Raw genomic sequence first — 13,823 nt, forward strand, 5'->3', positions numbered from 1 at the left:
GGGTGTATTATGCAGATCTCTATGCAGACCGTCATATTTGGGTTCCAATCTATCTGGATCACCACTTCATATTATAGTGCCTGTAAATCAGACATTTTGAATACACCAGAGAGAGTTTAATTAATTTTGGTCTTGTGGACAACAAGTGACTTTCAGGTAGTGTTGGGTTAAAATCTGCAGCAGGAGTGTAAATTTAATTTGTTATCGGGTGTATTTATAGTCTGTGTTTGGGTGTATTATGCAGATGTCTATGCAGACCGTCATATATGGGTTCCAATCTATCTAGATCACCACTTCATATTATAGTACCTGTAAATCAGACATTTTGAATACACTAGAGAGAGTTTAATTAATTTTGGTCTTGTGGACAACAAGTGGCTTTCAGGTAGTGTTGGGTTAAAATCTGCAGCAGGGGTGTAAATTTAATTTTTTATCGGGTGTATTTATAGTCTGTGTTTGGGTGTATTATGCAGATGTCTATGCAGACCGTCATATATGGGTTCCAATCTATCTGGATCACCACTTCATCTTATAGTACCTGTAAATCAGACATTTTGAATACACCAGAGAGAGTTTAATTAATTTTGGTCTTGTGGACAACAAGTGGCTTTCAGGTAGTGTTGGGTTAAAATCTGCAGCAGGGGTGTAAATTTAATTTGTTATCGGGTGTATTTATAGTCTGTGTTTGGGTGTATTATGCAGATCTCTATGCAGACCGTCATATATGGGTTCCAATCTATCTGGATCACCACTTCATATTATAGTACCTGTAGATCAGACATTTTGAATACACCAGAGAGAGTTTAATTAATTTTGGTCTTGTGGACAACAAGTGGCTTTCAGGTAGTGTTGGGTTAAAATCTGCAGCAGGGGTGTAAATTTAATTTGTTATCGGGTGTATTTATAGTCTGTGTTTGGGTGTATTATGCAGATCTCTATGCATACCGTCATATATGGGTTCCAATCTATCTGGATCACCACTTCATATTATAGTACCTGTAAATCATGCATAATTCAGAACTCTTTCTCTTTCTCCTCCTCATCTTCTGCTGCTTCTTCTTCTTCAAAAACGATTTTACCATGAATAATCGAAAAAAACGAGAAAACAGAGAGAAAAGACGTAAATGAAGAAGAAGAAGAAAAAGAGGAAAACGAGGAAGAAGAACGTGCAGAAACGAAAGAAAAGGAGAAGAAGAAGAGTAAGAGGAAGAAGAACGTGCAGCAAGAAGAATAAGAAAAATTTCAGAAACCATGAAAATCGAAAAAAAAACGAGGAAGAGGAAGAGGAAGAGGAAGAGGAAGAAGAAGACGAAGAAGAGAAGAAGAAGAAGACGAAGAGAACCGTTTGAGTGGGGCGCGTGTAGTTACGCTCCATTCAAAATGAGTTAATGCGCGTGTTAATGAAGTTTGGGCTGATAACTTGTAAAACTTGTACGGCCTTTTTACTTGTATGTGTAGCAGGCCCCTTTATTTTATTTTAATTTGGTAAAAATTTATTCATCTTCTTGATAAAAGATGAAGATTTTTTTTTATCCTTTTCTAAAAAATAAAAACAACGAAAAGAAAACACACACACACACACAAAAAAAAGAAGGTGAAAAACGGTAACCCTCACCCTTCTCCTTCTTCGTCGGCCGTAACCCTCTCGGTCCCACTCTCGAGGGTAGCCCTCAGTCTTCTCACTCCCGTAACCCTCTCTCTCTCTCTCTCTCTCTCTCGGCGAAGGTCTCATCGGCAGTTCTGGAACCGGGAAGTCGAAGATGGTGCTGACTGGCGAAGGTGGTCAACGGTGAAGTTCCTCAACAGCATTTCGGTCACTCAACCGGTTTCGGAACGTCGAAGGTCACTCAATCGATGCTCAACAGGGATTCTGGCCTGGTCACTCAGCAGGAACCACGGCGAGAAGAAGTGGCAGTGCGACAAGTTCTTCAGAAGTACGTTCAATCCGATTGGATGGCTCACACCTAGAATATTCCATAGTTGTCTCTGTGACTGTTTATTTGGGACCCATGGTTGTCAAGTTTGCACTCTTATTATGGCTTGATGGTAGTTTGTGAAACATCATTTCATGACTCCTCTGCTTTGAGGTAGTGACTTCTAATTCATACTTTGGTTAATCGAATTGGGGGGCTTTGCTCTGCATTCTCGCTGGTGTATTGTTGCATTGACATCGAACAGTTACAAAATCCATGTTATGGCCACCAATTATTATCTGCAATTTTTACGCCTATTTGTGTTTCAGATCGTTTTCCTCTTCTTAGCTGTATTCTAGGTTTGTGATAAGGCAAAGCGTTTTTGTTTTTCTATGGTGTGTGGCATTGCATTTGTGCTATGCTTTATGTGTAATATGGAGTTCCCTTATTTATGATTCAATTTGTGTTCTCTTAGGCGTAATTCTAAAGCTTTTTGTTTTCTTCTTCGATTAGGGCATTTGAATTTGGAAATACTTCAATTGGCACCCTCTTCTCCAGGTACGTACATGCATGCCACCTACTTTCTAATTAATTTCCTTTTATTTATGTGTTTCGATCTCATTCTGGAATTGCATTATTTGTCTTATCTTGATTTGAAAGAAAGAATTGTGCATCAAATAAGTTGTATAATTTCAAGTGTTTAAGCATGTTTCCTTCTTAATTAATTTCTCTATTTTCAATATCTTGCAAATTTCTGAAAGCAGCGCAATATGAGGCAGATTAGCCCAATTTTGGTGTTAACTATCAGAATCATATTTTCTTTAAAAATATCGTAAATTTACTGGCTGCAACTATGATGAAGCACCAGCTTCTGCTAATAAAATTTGAAAAGCAAAAATATGGTTCAATCGAGACATAAATAATTCTAATTACCCATCCTTTGGGTACTATTTGATGTTAACTTTAGGTATTTATAGCTTTATGTAAGGAAAACTTAGTGTAAAATTGTAACTAGCTGCTTCGTATTCAGAGAGGGTGATTGGATACTTCAATGCTCTGTTTAATGCATGTATGATTTTTTTAGTAGACATGTTTACTTTTCTGCATATCTTGACATTACTGCTATTATACAGTAATTGCAGCATTGGGAGCTATATTTTTGGTATTCAATTAAACTGGTAGTTTTTGTTGTTTACCCAAAAAAGATTGATTCTGTCTTTAGCTTGTACATAGCTGTACCTGGCTAACTGTCCTAATACTTCAGTTTCAACACAATCGGTGATGTAATCTAAATTTACTATTAAGGCATATATGACTGATAGCTTGCATGAGGCATTTCTTGGAACTACCAATTTATCAGTTCTATCATGGTCATGCAGGAAGCACATGTATATTTTTCTGCTTGTTACAATGTGGCTTCGATTTTTCTGCATTTTTTTGGGCTATGTTTCTGCTTCTTTTCTGTCATACTTTCATGTTATTTTTATGCAAGTTTCCTGCTATGTTTCTGCATGTTTTTAATGTTTATATTTTCCTGATATATATTTTTTCCATTCATTTTCATGCCTAAAATTTTGGAGTTGTTAACTATTTTTATTGTTTTTATTGCCCTTTTTTTTTACTCTCTCATAGACACCAGAAGGATATTGGAGTGGTGGAACTGGATCTGTTTCTAGATGGCTGTTGACAACCGTGGACTAAAACTGTAAGTTTGGTTTATTAGGATTATGAATGAATCTATTAGTGAATGAACTGGATCATTTAACACCTTTTCATGCCCCAACATGAGAAACATCTTGACCTTATTCACAGATGCCATTTTGTCTTCTCACCTCAAAAGGTCTTTCTCTTCAATCATTTCTCTTCCCCACCTCGGTTCCACCGTGTACCCTCATCCACCTGATTTCCCCTCCCAGCTGCTCACAATCCTTTCCCATCCAAATTGGCAAAACCACCCTTCACTCAACACACTTGTCCCGTCTCTCACACCTTCACATGTCTCTTGGCTCTTATCTCACAACCTCCCCCCCAAAACTGCATTGGGTTTCTTCAATTGGGTTTCAAACAAACAACCCGGTTTCAGGCACAATGCAACTTCCTATGCTTTGTTGCTCACCATTTTAGTGCGTAATGGCTCACTGCATTTCGCTGAGAGTGTTCGCATCTCGATGATTAAGTCCGCAAAATCTGAAGAAGATGTAAGGTTTGTGCTTGACTTCTTGAAAAAATTGGATTCAGGTGATGGTGGTGGGAGGTTTACATTCAAGCTCAATGTTAAATGTTATAATTTGATTCTAATGTCGTTGTCGAAATTCGGGCTGATCGATGAGATGAGGATGTTGTACCTAAAGATGTTGGATGATATGGTTTTGCCAAATATTTATACTTTCAATACAATGGTGAATGGTTATTGCAAGTTAGGAGATTTGTCTGAGGCAAATGTGTATGTGAATAAGATTGTGGAGGCTGGTCTCTCTTTGGATACGTTCACTTACACTTCTTTGATCTTGGGTCATTGTAGGAACAAAGATGTGGATGGTGCTTACAAGGTGTTTGAGATTATGCCGCATAAGAGTTGTCGAAGGAATGAGGTTTCGTACACGACTCTCATACAGGGGCTTTGTGAAATAGGGAGGATTGGTGAGGCGTTGAAGTTGTTTGCGCAGATGGGAGAGGATAATTGTTCTCCAACTGTTCGAACGTACACTGTTTTGATATGTGCATTGTGTTATTTAGGTAGGAAAATGGATGCACTGAAACTGTTTGAAGAAATGAGTGGAAGAGGTTGTGAACCTAATGCTCATACTTACACTGTGTTAATTGATTGCTACTGTAAGGAAGGTAATGCTGATGATGCCTGGAAAATACTGGATCAGATGTTGAAGAGAGGTTTAGTTCCTAGTGTGGTCACATTCAATGCATTAATTGATGGGTACTGTAAATTGGGAAGAACTGCAGATGCGTTGCAAATTTTGAGCCTTATGGAGTCAAATAATTGTAATCCGAATGCTCGTACATACAATGAATTGATCTGTGGGTTTTGTAAAGTAAAAGAAGTGCACCGGGCAATGTGGTTGCTTAATAAAATGATTGAGCGCAACCTATCACCAACCATTGTTACATACAACTCATTAATCTATGGTCAATGTAAAGCGGGTCATTTGGATAGTGCTTATAGGTTGCTTAACTTGATAAAGGAAAATGGCCTTGTTCCTGATCAGTGGACTTACAGCATTTTTATAGATACTCTCTGCAAACAAGGGAGAGTAGAAGAAGCTCATAAATTCTTTAAGTCCATCAAGGAGAAAGATCTTAAGGCAAATGAAGTTATGTATACTGTTTTGATTCATGGGTATTGCAAAGTTGGGAAGGTTGATGATGCTCATTCTCTGTTCAAAATAATGCTTGCTGAGGAATGTCTACCAAACACAATCACTTTCAATGTCTTGATTGACAGCTTGTACACAGAGAAAAAGGTGGATGAGGCTTTACAGCTTATGGATGAAATGATAAAATTGAATTTAGTTCCCACAGTTGAAATATATACAAATATCATCTCTGAAATGTTGAAAGAGGGTGACTTTGATCATGCTGATATAATTCTTAACAAAATGATATCCTCAGGATGTAAGCCTGATGTATTTACTTATACGACATTCGTGCATGCATACTGCAGTCAAGGAAGGTTGGAAGAGGCAGAGAATGTTGTAGTCAAGATGAAGGAGGATGGAATCCTTCCTGATTCATTGACTTACACATTTTTAATTGATGGATATGGGTGCATGCAATTGATTGATTGCTCCTTTGGTGTTCTCAAGCGAATGTTTGATGCTGGCTGTGAGCCATCTCATTATACATATGCATTTCTCTTAAAGCATTTGGCAAAGAAAATGCAAACTATAAAAGATGGTTGTGCTGTTGAAGGTTCATTTGTTCCTGGTGTTGTTCCAAAAGGTATAGCAAGTGTTTGGAATGTAATTGATCTCGATATCACATCTCTACTGTTTGAAAAGATGGTTGAACATGGTTGCAAACCTAATGTCGATACCTACAGCAAGCTTATTATAGGACTCTGCAAGGTGGATCGCTTGAATGTGGCATTTAGATTATTGAATGACATGCAAGAAGCTGGAATATCTCCTAGTGAGATTGTTTACAATGAACTTCTTAGTTGTTGCTGCAGGTTGGAAGTGTATGACAAAGCATTGAGCATTTTAGATGCCATGGTTGAGAATGGCTATTTGGCACATTTAGAATCCTACAAGGTGCTTATTTGCGGGCTATGTGATGAAGGGAGAAAAGACAAGGCTAAATCACTATTTCATACTTTGCTTTGTAGTCAGTATAATCATGATGAAATGGCTTGGAAAGTTCTGATTGATGGTTTACTTAAGAGGGGTTATAATGACGAATACTCAATGTTTCTGAGTCTCACAGAGAAAATAGGTTGTCAATTTCATCCTTCTACATATGCAATGTTGATCGATGGACTTGATGGTACATAAGATAGTGGATATTTTTATTGTTTTTGATTGATCCTCATCTACAATGAAGAGATTTCCAACTAATTGTTTATAAGCTTGCCAAGTTCAAAACAAATATCAAATTCTTTCCATTCTTCAAATCAGAATATCACCAACACTAGAAGTCATGTTTTTCATGAATAGAGTGGCAGGTTCTTGAATGCACAGACCATAGTTATTTTGACAGCTAGCTGTATTTGTGGCACTATCAAAAGCGATTTGAAGATCAGGATGTAAGTTAGGTTTCTCTTTCTCAATTTTTTATTTTTATTTTATTTTTTTACCCTTATTTATATTTTCTTAAACTAAATAAAATAAAAAGTAAGGTTGATATGCATTTGCTTCTTTTTGTTTTTCTGTTTTTTGAAGTATTCTCTGGACCACTTTTAGCTTATATCGGCATTCACCTTTTAAATCTTTATATAGTTGAACATTGTGCTATGTATCTTATTTATTGACTTGATTTATCTGAATGACTAGTAGTAAATATGACTGTGATTTGATGAGTGAAATGGAAGAAACAACTGAGTTCATGGTATTTGAAAGAATAATTTAGAAGGCTTATACATTTTTTGGGTAAATGAATTTACTAGATTTGTTTGTATTCAATGGCTTTTAATTGAAATAGTTGTTCTTTAGGGTTTAAGTTTTACAGAATCATAATTAAAAATGTGTCCAAGAGCCTATTTAATGTAAAACTGAATTATGAAATTGTGTATTTCATTTTATTAGGAAATTAAGGGGCACATTTAGTTGAGATTTGAGCAGAGTATCAGTGCCATGACCAGTGATCAGATGCTTTTCTAAACACCACAATGTTGCTGATTTACCTTAGCAGACATCAACCGCTGTATTCCTAGCTCACTTTCAGAATTTAATTTGTTTTGAGGAAATGTTGCAATTTTTAATCTACAATAGTTACCCTTTATCCAATGCTGTGAAGCAGTGACGTAAAGTCTGTTATGGTTATTTCTGATAGCAAAAGTTATGGTCACATTTTATGATTGTGTTGGCCCAAATATTACTTTTTTATGCTGTATATTGAATTTATCTATTTTCTTCTTCTTTCAGTGTCATAGTTAATAATGCAGTTAAAATTTTGAAAGCATCAAGAGTAGCTGAAGCTACCGGGCTATGGCAACAAGGTTTGGACCATGGGTTTTGCCGTTTTGGCTGGTGCCGCTACAGTTGCACACATCCACAATCTAACCACCACAGATGAGTTAACTCTGCCAGTGCCAGTGATAGAACAGAAGTTGAAGGAAGCCAAGAAGCAAAGTGCAAAATACGTACTTGAAAGTTTTTTTTCCCCCTAAGAGAACCAGTTTTCTGAAGCATGCGAATCACACCTCACAGGTTTGCAGCCTTTGTTTCGTTGGAGAAAAGACTTCTCAGCTCAAGGAACCCCAAGGTGTACTAACAGAATGTCATTTATAAATTATACTTGATTGCAGCAGGCACCCGTGATGCTTGAAGTTGAAATGTCATTTAATAAATGGTCGTGGAGCACATCTAACTTGGAATTTCTCTCGTCGGGGACGGAGGGAGATTTTTTTGTCAGGAAATCTTGGAAAGCAGCAAGTTTCCTTCCCTCGTTGTAATAATTTCGATTGATTCTGTAAATTTCGATTATTATTAAGATGCTATATAATTGATTCCAGTATCGGACCATTTGTTGCTTGACCAAGTGTTGAGTCGGATCAACCAACACTAACCTTTGCTGCCCAAAAAAGATGTAGAAATAGAAGGGTAATGCTATACGACATGAGACATGTGTAGACATGAATTTGAAATTTTTATAAAACACGAGGATATGTTATATATATAAATACGAAGTATCTTTTAAATAAATTGTAATAATATTATGGTATTTTATTGATATTAAATTATAAATTAATTTTTAATTATGTTTAATATTTTTTAATTATATCAAATATTTATAATATTTTTTATTTTAATAATTAATAATATATATTATTTTTAAATTTATTTCAATCTAAATTTATTTTAATTTAAATATTTAAATATATTCAACCGAAGAAGAATTTTTTTATCTTTTATAAGACAGTTGGACACAAAAAGAACATGCGTTTGAATAAGTACATGCGTTTGAATAAGTGTTGATGAATATTGTATCTGAAATATAACTAATATATAGATACGACAAATCAAGGGGGATAAAGTGTAATTTTTTACCATTAATTTTATAAGGAAACCAAAAATAAATATAAGAGAAAGAGCAATGAAGGATTAGAGATTACATTTTACATTTTCTATTTTTTTATTTTAAACAATTGAGATGATCTATTTTCCTAAGAGTGACGTTGAGTGAAAGATGAAAATTGTATCTTTTACAATAGAAAAAATATAAAATAAAGACATCATTGCATTCTTCATTCAACTTCATTCTTCACCGAAGAAATTTCGAAATAGAATGAATCACATTGTTGCCATTGTAATTTGGTATGCCGAGTTGACGACACCTCAACACTGATCCAATGAGCTTACCATAACCGTGTATAACAAACAAGCTAGTGCTAACTAACCCAGAAATAAATGGTAAGAGGCTTAATTAGCAAACTGAATGTAAATCCATCTAATAAATCCTCTCATTTCTTCAAGTATCAACGCAAACGCAATTGGGCCCAATTGACAAGCACATTTAAGAAGCAACAACCACAATATTGAGTATTGACAACAATAGCTGAAATTAAGTTAGATGCATTGTATAGAAACACAATTTTTGTTTTTTCTATACTTTTTTAAAACGCTTAGGCCATTTACGCTGGAGAAGTTGATTTGGGGATTGAGAAGGGAGGTATTCGCAGCACAGCTTCCTCTGTCTCAATAGGATCTGATCTCAGTATCTGAAAGAGAAGAAAACATAAATAATTGAATTTAAATAGAAAAAGATAACCCATTTAAGAGGCAAGTTTTTGAATGCTAGGCAACCAAAAAAAAACCAACAACAACAGAGAGAGAGAGAGAGAGAGAGAGAGAGAGAGAGACTACCGGATCTTGAAGCACAGGCTTTGTGTCATCCTTTGCGGGAACAAAAGAGGGCTTTGGGTTGTTGCTGGGTTTCGAGGAGTTGGTGGTGTTTGGTTTGGTTGAAGGCGGAGGCGCTTGAAAACTCCTCATGGTTTTTGTGCTGCCAGCCACACTGCAGTCACTACTACCCTATTTCAAATTCCAACTTTAAATTGCCCCTTACTGTTCTGTTACGGCAAGGCTATGTTTCATTTCGTTTGTGAAAACCAAAATTGTGAAAACTGAATGGGTCAATAAACCAGTAAAATAACTGATTTATTGATTTAATAATTTGATCAAAATTCAACCAAAATTTAATTAATTTAATTAAATATTAAATAAAATTATTAAAAATTTAATATATAATTTTAAATATTTAAATTTAATAATTTTAAATATTAAATAAGGTCCATATTTTTATCACATTACAGTTTGAATTGCCTAAAGTAATAGCAAAGGCAGCATCAAATCTTCCTGCTGGAAGAACTCCACCCAACAACACTCCTGGACCTTAAACACCAAAAAATTAACAAACCTACAACCATCATAATCAAATACTCTATTTAATATTTGTTTATTTAGTAGAAATATTTAAAAAAAAAGTTGTACCACAAACTCTATTATTACTTAAAAAAACTTAGTATTAAATTTTCCAAATACTTTTTTAATTTCTTAACCAATGACGAAAATATTATAAATACATTAATATAACAATAAAGTTAAATGTTTAAATATTTTTAAAATTAAGTCTCCAACTAAGTTATTAGGTACTTCTTTTTCTTTGTACATAGTATTATTGTTGCTAGTGTCACTTCTTTTTAGCTTTTTCCTCCTCTTCTTTCATTATCTTCTTCTACATGCTTCTTTTTTTAATGTCATTGTCGTTGTTACCACCAACCGTATTTTTCTTCCTCCTTAATAAAACGGAAAGAGCATACAAAGATAATAAAATTGTGAAAGAATAATAATGAAAGAAAAGAAAAGATGAAGAAATTTTATTTATTGTTGATTGATTGAATTATTCACTATGAAGGTAAAACTAAGTATATATAGAGCATTAGTCTATGAAAGATAAAAGATAAGATAAAGATAAGATAGAGATAAAGATAAAGATAACTATAAGATAAGATAAAGACTAAAATTATAATTGAATTTGTGTATTCTGTTTGGCTGAATTTGTGGGCCGTGAGACGTCTTTATTGTTGTCATGGGCTAAGGTAGAAGAGTGATTTAATACGCCACCGCAAGCTGGAGGATGAAAGATGTCAAGAATACTAAGCTTATTCAGATTAAGATGGAAGGGTTGAGGAGACAAAGGCTTGGTGAAGATGTCAGCTAGTTGCCCAGAAGAGGGAATTGGGAGAAGTTTCATCACTCCAGCTTGAGCTTTTTGTCGAACCAAGTGACAATCAACCTCTAAATGTTTGGTTCGTTCATGAAAAACTGAGTTAGCAGCAATATAAAGAGCACTCTGATTATCACAAAACTGGTGGGCGGATAGGGGAGATGCGTAAAAATTGTAACAGATTTAGTATCCATTGAAGTTCACAAGTTATGTTGGCAAGTGCACGATATTCTGCTTCCGTGGATGAGCGGACAACGGTGGTTTGTTTCTTGGTCTTCCAAGAGACTAAAGAATTGTCTAAGAAGAAACAATAACCTGTTAAAGATCGTCGAGTGTCAGGACATCCAGCCCAATCAAAGTCACTGAAGCCAAGAAGCTGAATTTCTGATTTCCTTAGAAAGAAAAGTCCTTTGCGGGGATTAGTTTTCAGATATCGTAACACATGCTTGGCAGCTTGAAGATGAGATTCAGTAGGAGATGCCATGAATTGACTTAATTGTTGAGTTGCATACATGATGTCCGGTCGAGTAGTAGTGAGATAGATAAGACGGCCAACCAAACGGCGATATACAAAAGGGTCGGATAGCAGGGGACTTTTGTCTTGATATAGTCTTGTGGTATTATCCATTGGAACAGAAGCAGGTTTAGCACCTAATAAACCAGAATCCTCTAAAAGATTAAGACAGTATTTTCTTTGAGATAAGCAAATTTCCTTTTCTGATTGAGCAACTTCAATACCCAAAAAATATTTTAATGGGCCCAAGTCTTTAAATCGAAAGTGTTGGTGCAAAATAGACTTAATGGTAGCAAGTTTCGAAATGGAATTACCAGTGAGAACAATGTCATCAACATAGACGAGAAGGATAGAAATTTGATCACCAATGAATTTAACAAATAGGCTATAATCAGATGATGTCTGCTGATATCCATGAGATAGCAAAAGATGAGAAAGTTTATCATACCACATACGACTAGATTGTCGTAAACCATACATTGACTTTAGTAGCTTACAGCATTGATTCGGTTGAGGATATGTAAATCCGGGTGACAGAGTCATATAAATATCCTCAGAAAGATCCCCATGTAAGAAAGCATTATTGACATCCAACTGATGTATGGGCCAACGCTTCATAGAGGCCAATGCCAAAACTAATCTGATGGTGGCAGGCTTGACAACAGGGGAGAAAGTTTCTAAAAAATCAACACCTTCAGTTTGAGTGAACCCTTTAGCCACAAGGCGTGCTTTATATTGATCAACCGAACCATCAGGCTTGCGTTTGATGCGATCGACCTATTTACAGCCAACCAGCTTAGCCCCTGCAAGGCAATCAACAAGACGCCAAGTTTTGTTTAGCTCAAGAGCATCCAACTCATCTTTCATAGTACTACGCCAATTAAAGTATTGATTGGCGTCCTTAAAAGACTTTGGCTCAACGTTAGAATGTAGAGATAAAAGAAACCTTTTATGTGAAGATGAAAGAGAAGAAAAAGACATGACTGAAGATAAAGGATACTTGCACTTTGAGAGAAATTGATTTGTAGAGATGAGAGAGGAATTACACAAGTAATCAGAGAGATATGCTGGAGGTCGGTGAGGCCGGTCGGAATGACGAGGATGGGGTTGCTCAGGTGGTGAAGAAGGTGACGGGGGATGAGAAGGTGATGGTGGACTGGTGTCTAGTGCGGAAGGAGAGATGGGTGTCTGTGTTGAAAGTGATTCGGTGGTCATGGGTTCAACTTGGCTAGGTAACGATAGTGAGGAAGAAGGAGAGGTTGTTGGAAAAAAATAAAGAACTAGGTGGAGTTGGGTCAATGGGTATAGGTGAGGGTTCAATTGGAAGACTAACTGAATCTTGTTTTTGAGAAGGTGTGTTTGATAATGTTGGGCTAAGTGTATGGAATTGGGCATTTTTTGTGACTAAGGGCAATATCATTTCATAAAAAATCACGTTTCTAGAAATCTCAATTCTTTTATCTTCTAAAACATAAACAATATATCCTTTAAAACCACTTTGAAAGCCAATAAATACATCCTTTTTGGCTCTTGGATCAAATTTTGATCTATTTGCCATTAGGGTAGAAACAAAACATAAGCATCCAAAAACTTTAAGGTCATGATAATTTGGTGGATGATTGAATATAATCTCAAATGGTATTTTAAAATTAATTGCGGATGATGGAACTCTGTTAAGTAGATAAACAGCATGTCTAACAGCATAAGACCAAAATGATGATGGTAAATTAGATTGAAACATAAGAGCACGAGCTATATTCAAAATATGTTGATGCTTGCGTTCTACCCTTCCATTTTGTTGAGGAGTTGAATTGTGTTTCAATTAAAGTAATAAAATTTTTTATTTGATTTTGCACTTCTCCTTTTGATTTTAATAAAGTAACCCATGTAAAGCGGCTAAAATCATCAACAATAGTAAAAAAAATATTTATGATTATGAATAGAACTTTGTCGAAACGGACCCCAAATATCAAAATGTAATAAATCAAAACTTGCATTGGCTTTGTTAAAACTTTGAGAAAATGAAAGTTTCTTTTGCTTAGAAAGATGACAAATGTCACAAGTCTTATCATGATGCATAGAGATAAAAGGAAATTGTTTGTGTAAATGATTAAGTCTTTGCCCAGAAGGGTGTCCTAAACGAAAATGCCATATATTGGAAGGTGTAATGGGTGGAGATTGGATGAAATTTATGGAGTGTGTAGTGAATGAATTTTTACCGAAATTGGGTTCAAAGACATATAATCCCTCTCTCATTCTGGCCAAATCAATCGTTTTCAAATTGTTGCTCTGTAAAGTGCAAGAAGAAGATGAAAAAGTGAATTCACATGTGAGTGCTAAAGTAATTTTTGAAACAGAGATAATATTAAAGTTGAAATGAGGTAAATAAAGAATATCATGAAGAACCAAGGATGGTGAAAATTGAACGATGCCTTTATAAGAAACAGTAGCTTGAGAACCATTTGGTAAATGAACAATAATAGGAGAAATTTATGTGT

At 35.4% G+C, this 13,823-nt stretch overlaps 1 protein-coding gene and 1 long non-coding RNA gene across 8 annotated transcripts; one reads left to right on the forward strand and one right to left on the reverse strand.

Annotated features, from left to right (window-relative positions):
- The first annotated feature begins 1,562 nt into the window (after nucleotides 1-1,562).
- On the forward strand, nucleotides 1,563-8,116 carry LOC130976428 (pentatricopeptide repeat-containing protein At5g65560). Of its 7 annotated transcripts, none has more exons than XM_057901296.1 (5): nucleotides 1,563-2,087; nucleotides 2,427-2,471; nucleotides 3,546-3,618; nucleotides 3,997-6,669; nucleotides 7,508-8,116. In XM_057901296.1, the coding sequence occupies exons 3-4, from the start codon at nucleotides 3,590-3,592 to the stop codon at nucleotides 6,416-6,418; spliced, it is 2,451 nt and encodes an 816-aa protein (XP_057757279.1). In that variant the 5' UTR covers nucleotides 1,563-2,087; nucleotides 2,427-2,471; nucleotides 3,546-3,589; the 3' UTR covers nucleotides 6,419-6,669; nucleotides 7,508-8,116. The 7 variants fall into 7 exon arrangements, 6 of the variants coding, with proteins under 6 accessions (XP_057757279.1, XP_057757281.1, XP_057757280.1 ...); XM_057901298.1 differs by having other exon boundaries at nucleotides 4,435-6,669; XM_057901297.1 differs by having other exon boundaries at nucleotides 1,563-1,934.
- Nucleotides 8,117-9,008: 892 nt separating this feature from the next.
- On the reverse strand, nucleotides 9,009-9,684 carry LOC130976941 (uncharacterized). The gene is made up of 2 exons (XR_009084793.1): nucleotides 9,449-9,684; nucleotides 9,009-9,303 (listed from the first exon to the last, which is right to left on the reverse strand). It is a non-coding gene; the product is annotated as an uncharacterized LOC130976941 (long non-coding RNA).
- Between the last annotated feature and the right edge of the window lie 4,139 nt (nucleotides 9,685-13,823).

This window comes from Arachis stenosperma, chromosome 4, assembly GCF_014773155.1.
Source record: "Arachis stenosperma cultivar V10309 chromosome 4, arast.V10309.gnm1.PFL2, whole genome shotgun sequence".
In the NCBI taxonomy this organism is placed as follows: Eukaryota; Viridiplantae; Streptophyta; class Magnoliopsida; order Fabales; family Fabaceae; genus Arachis; species Arachis stenosperma.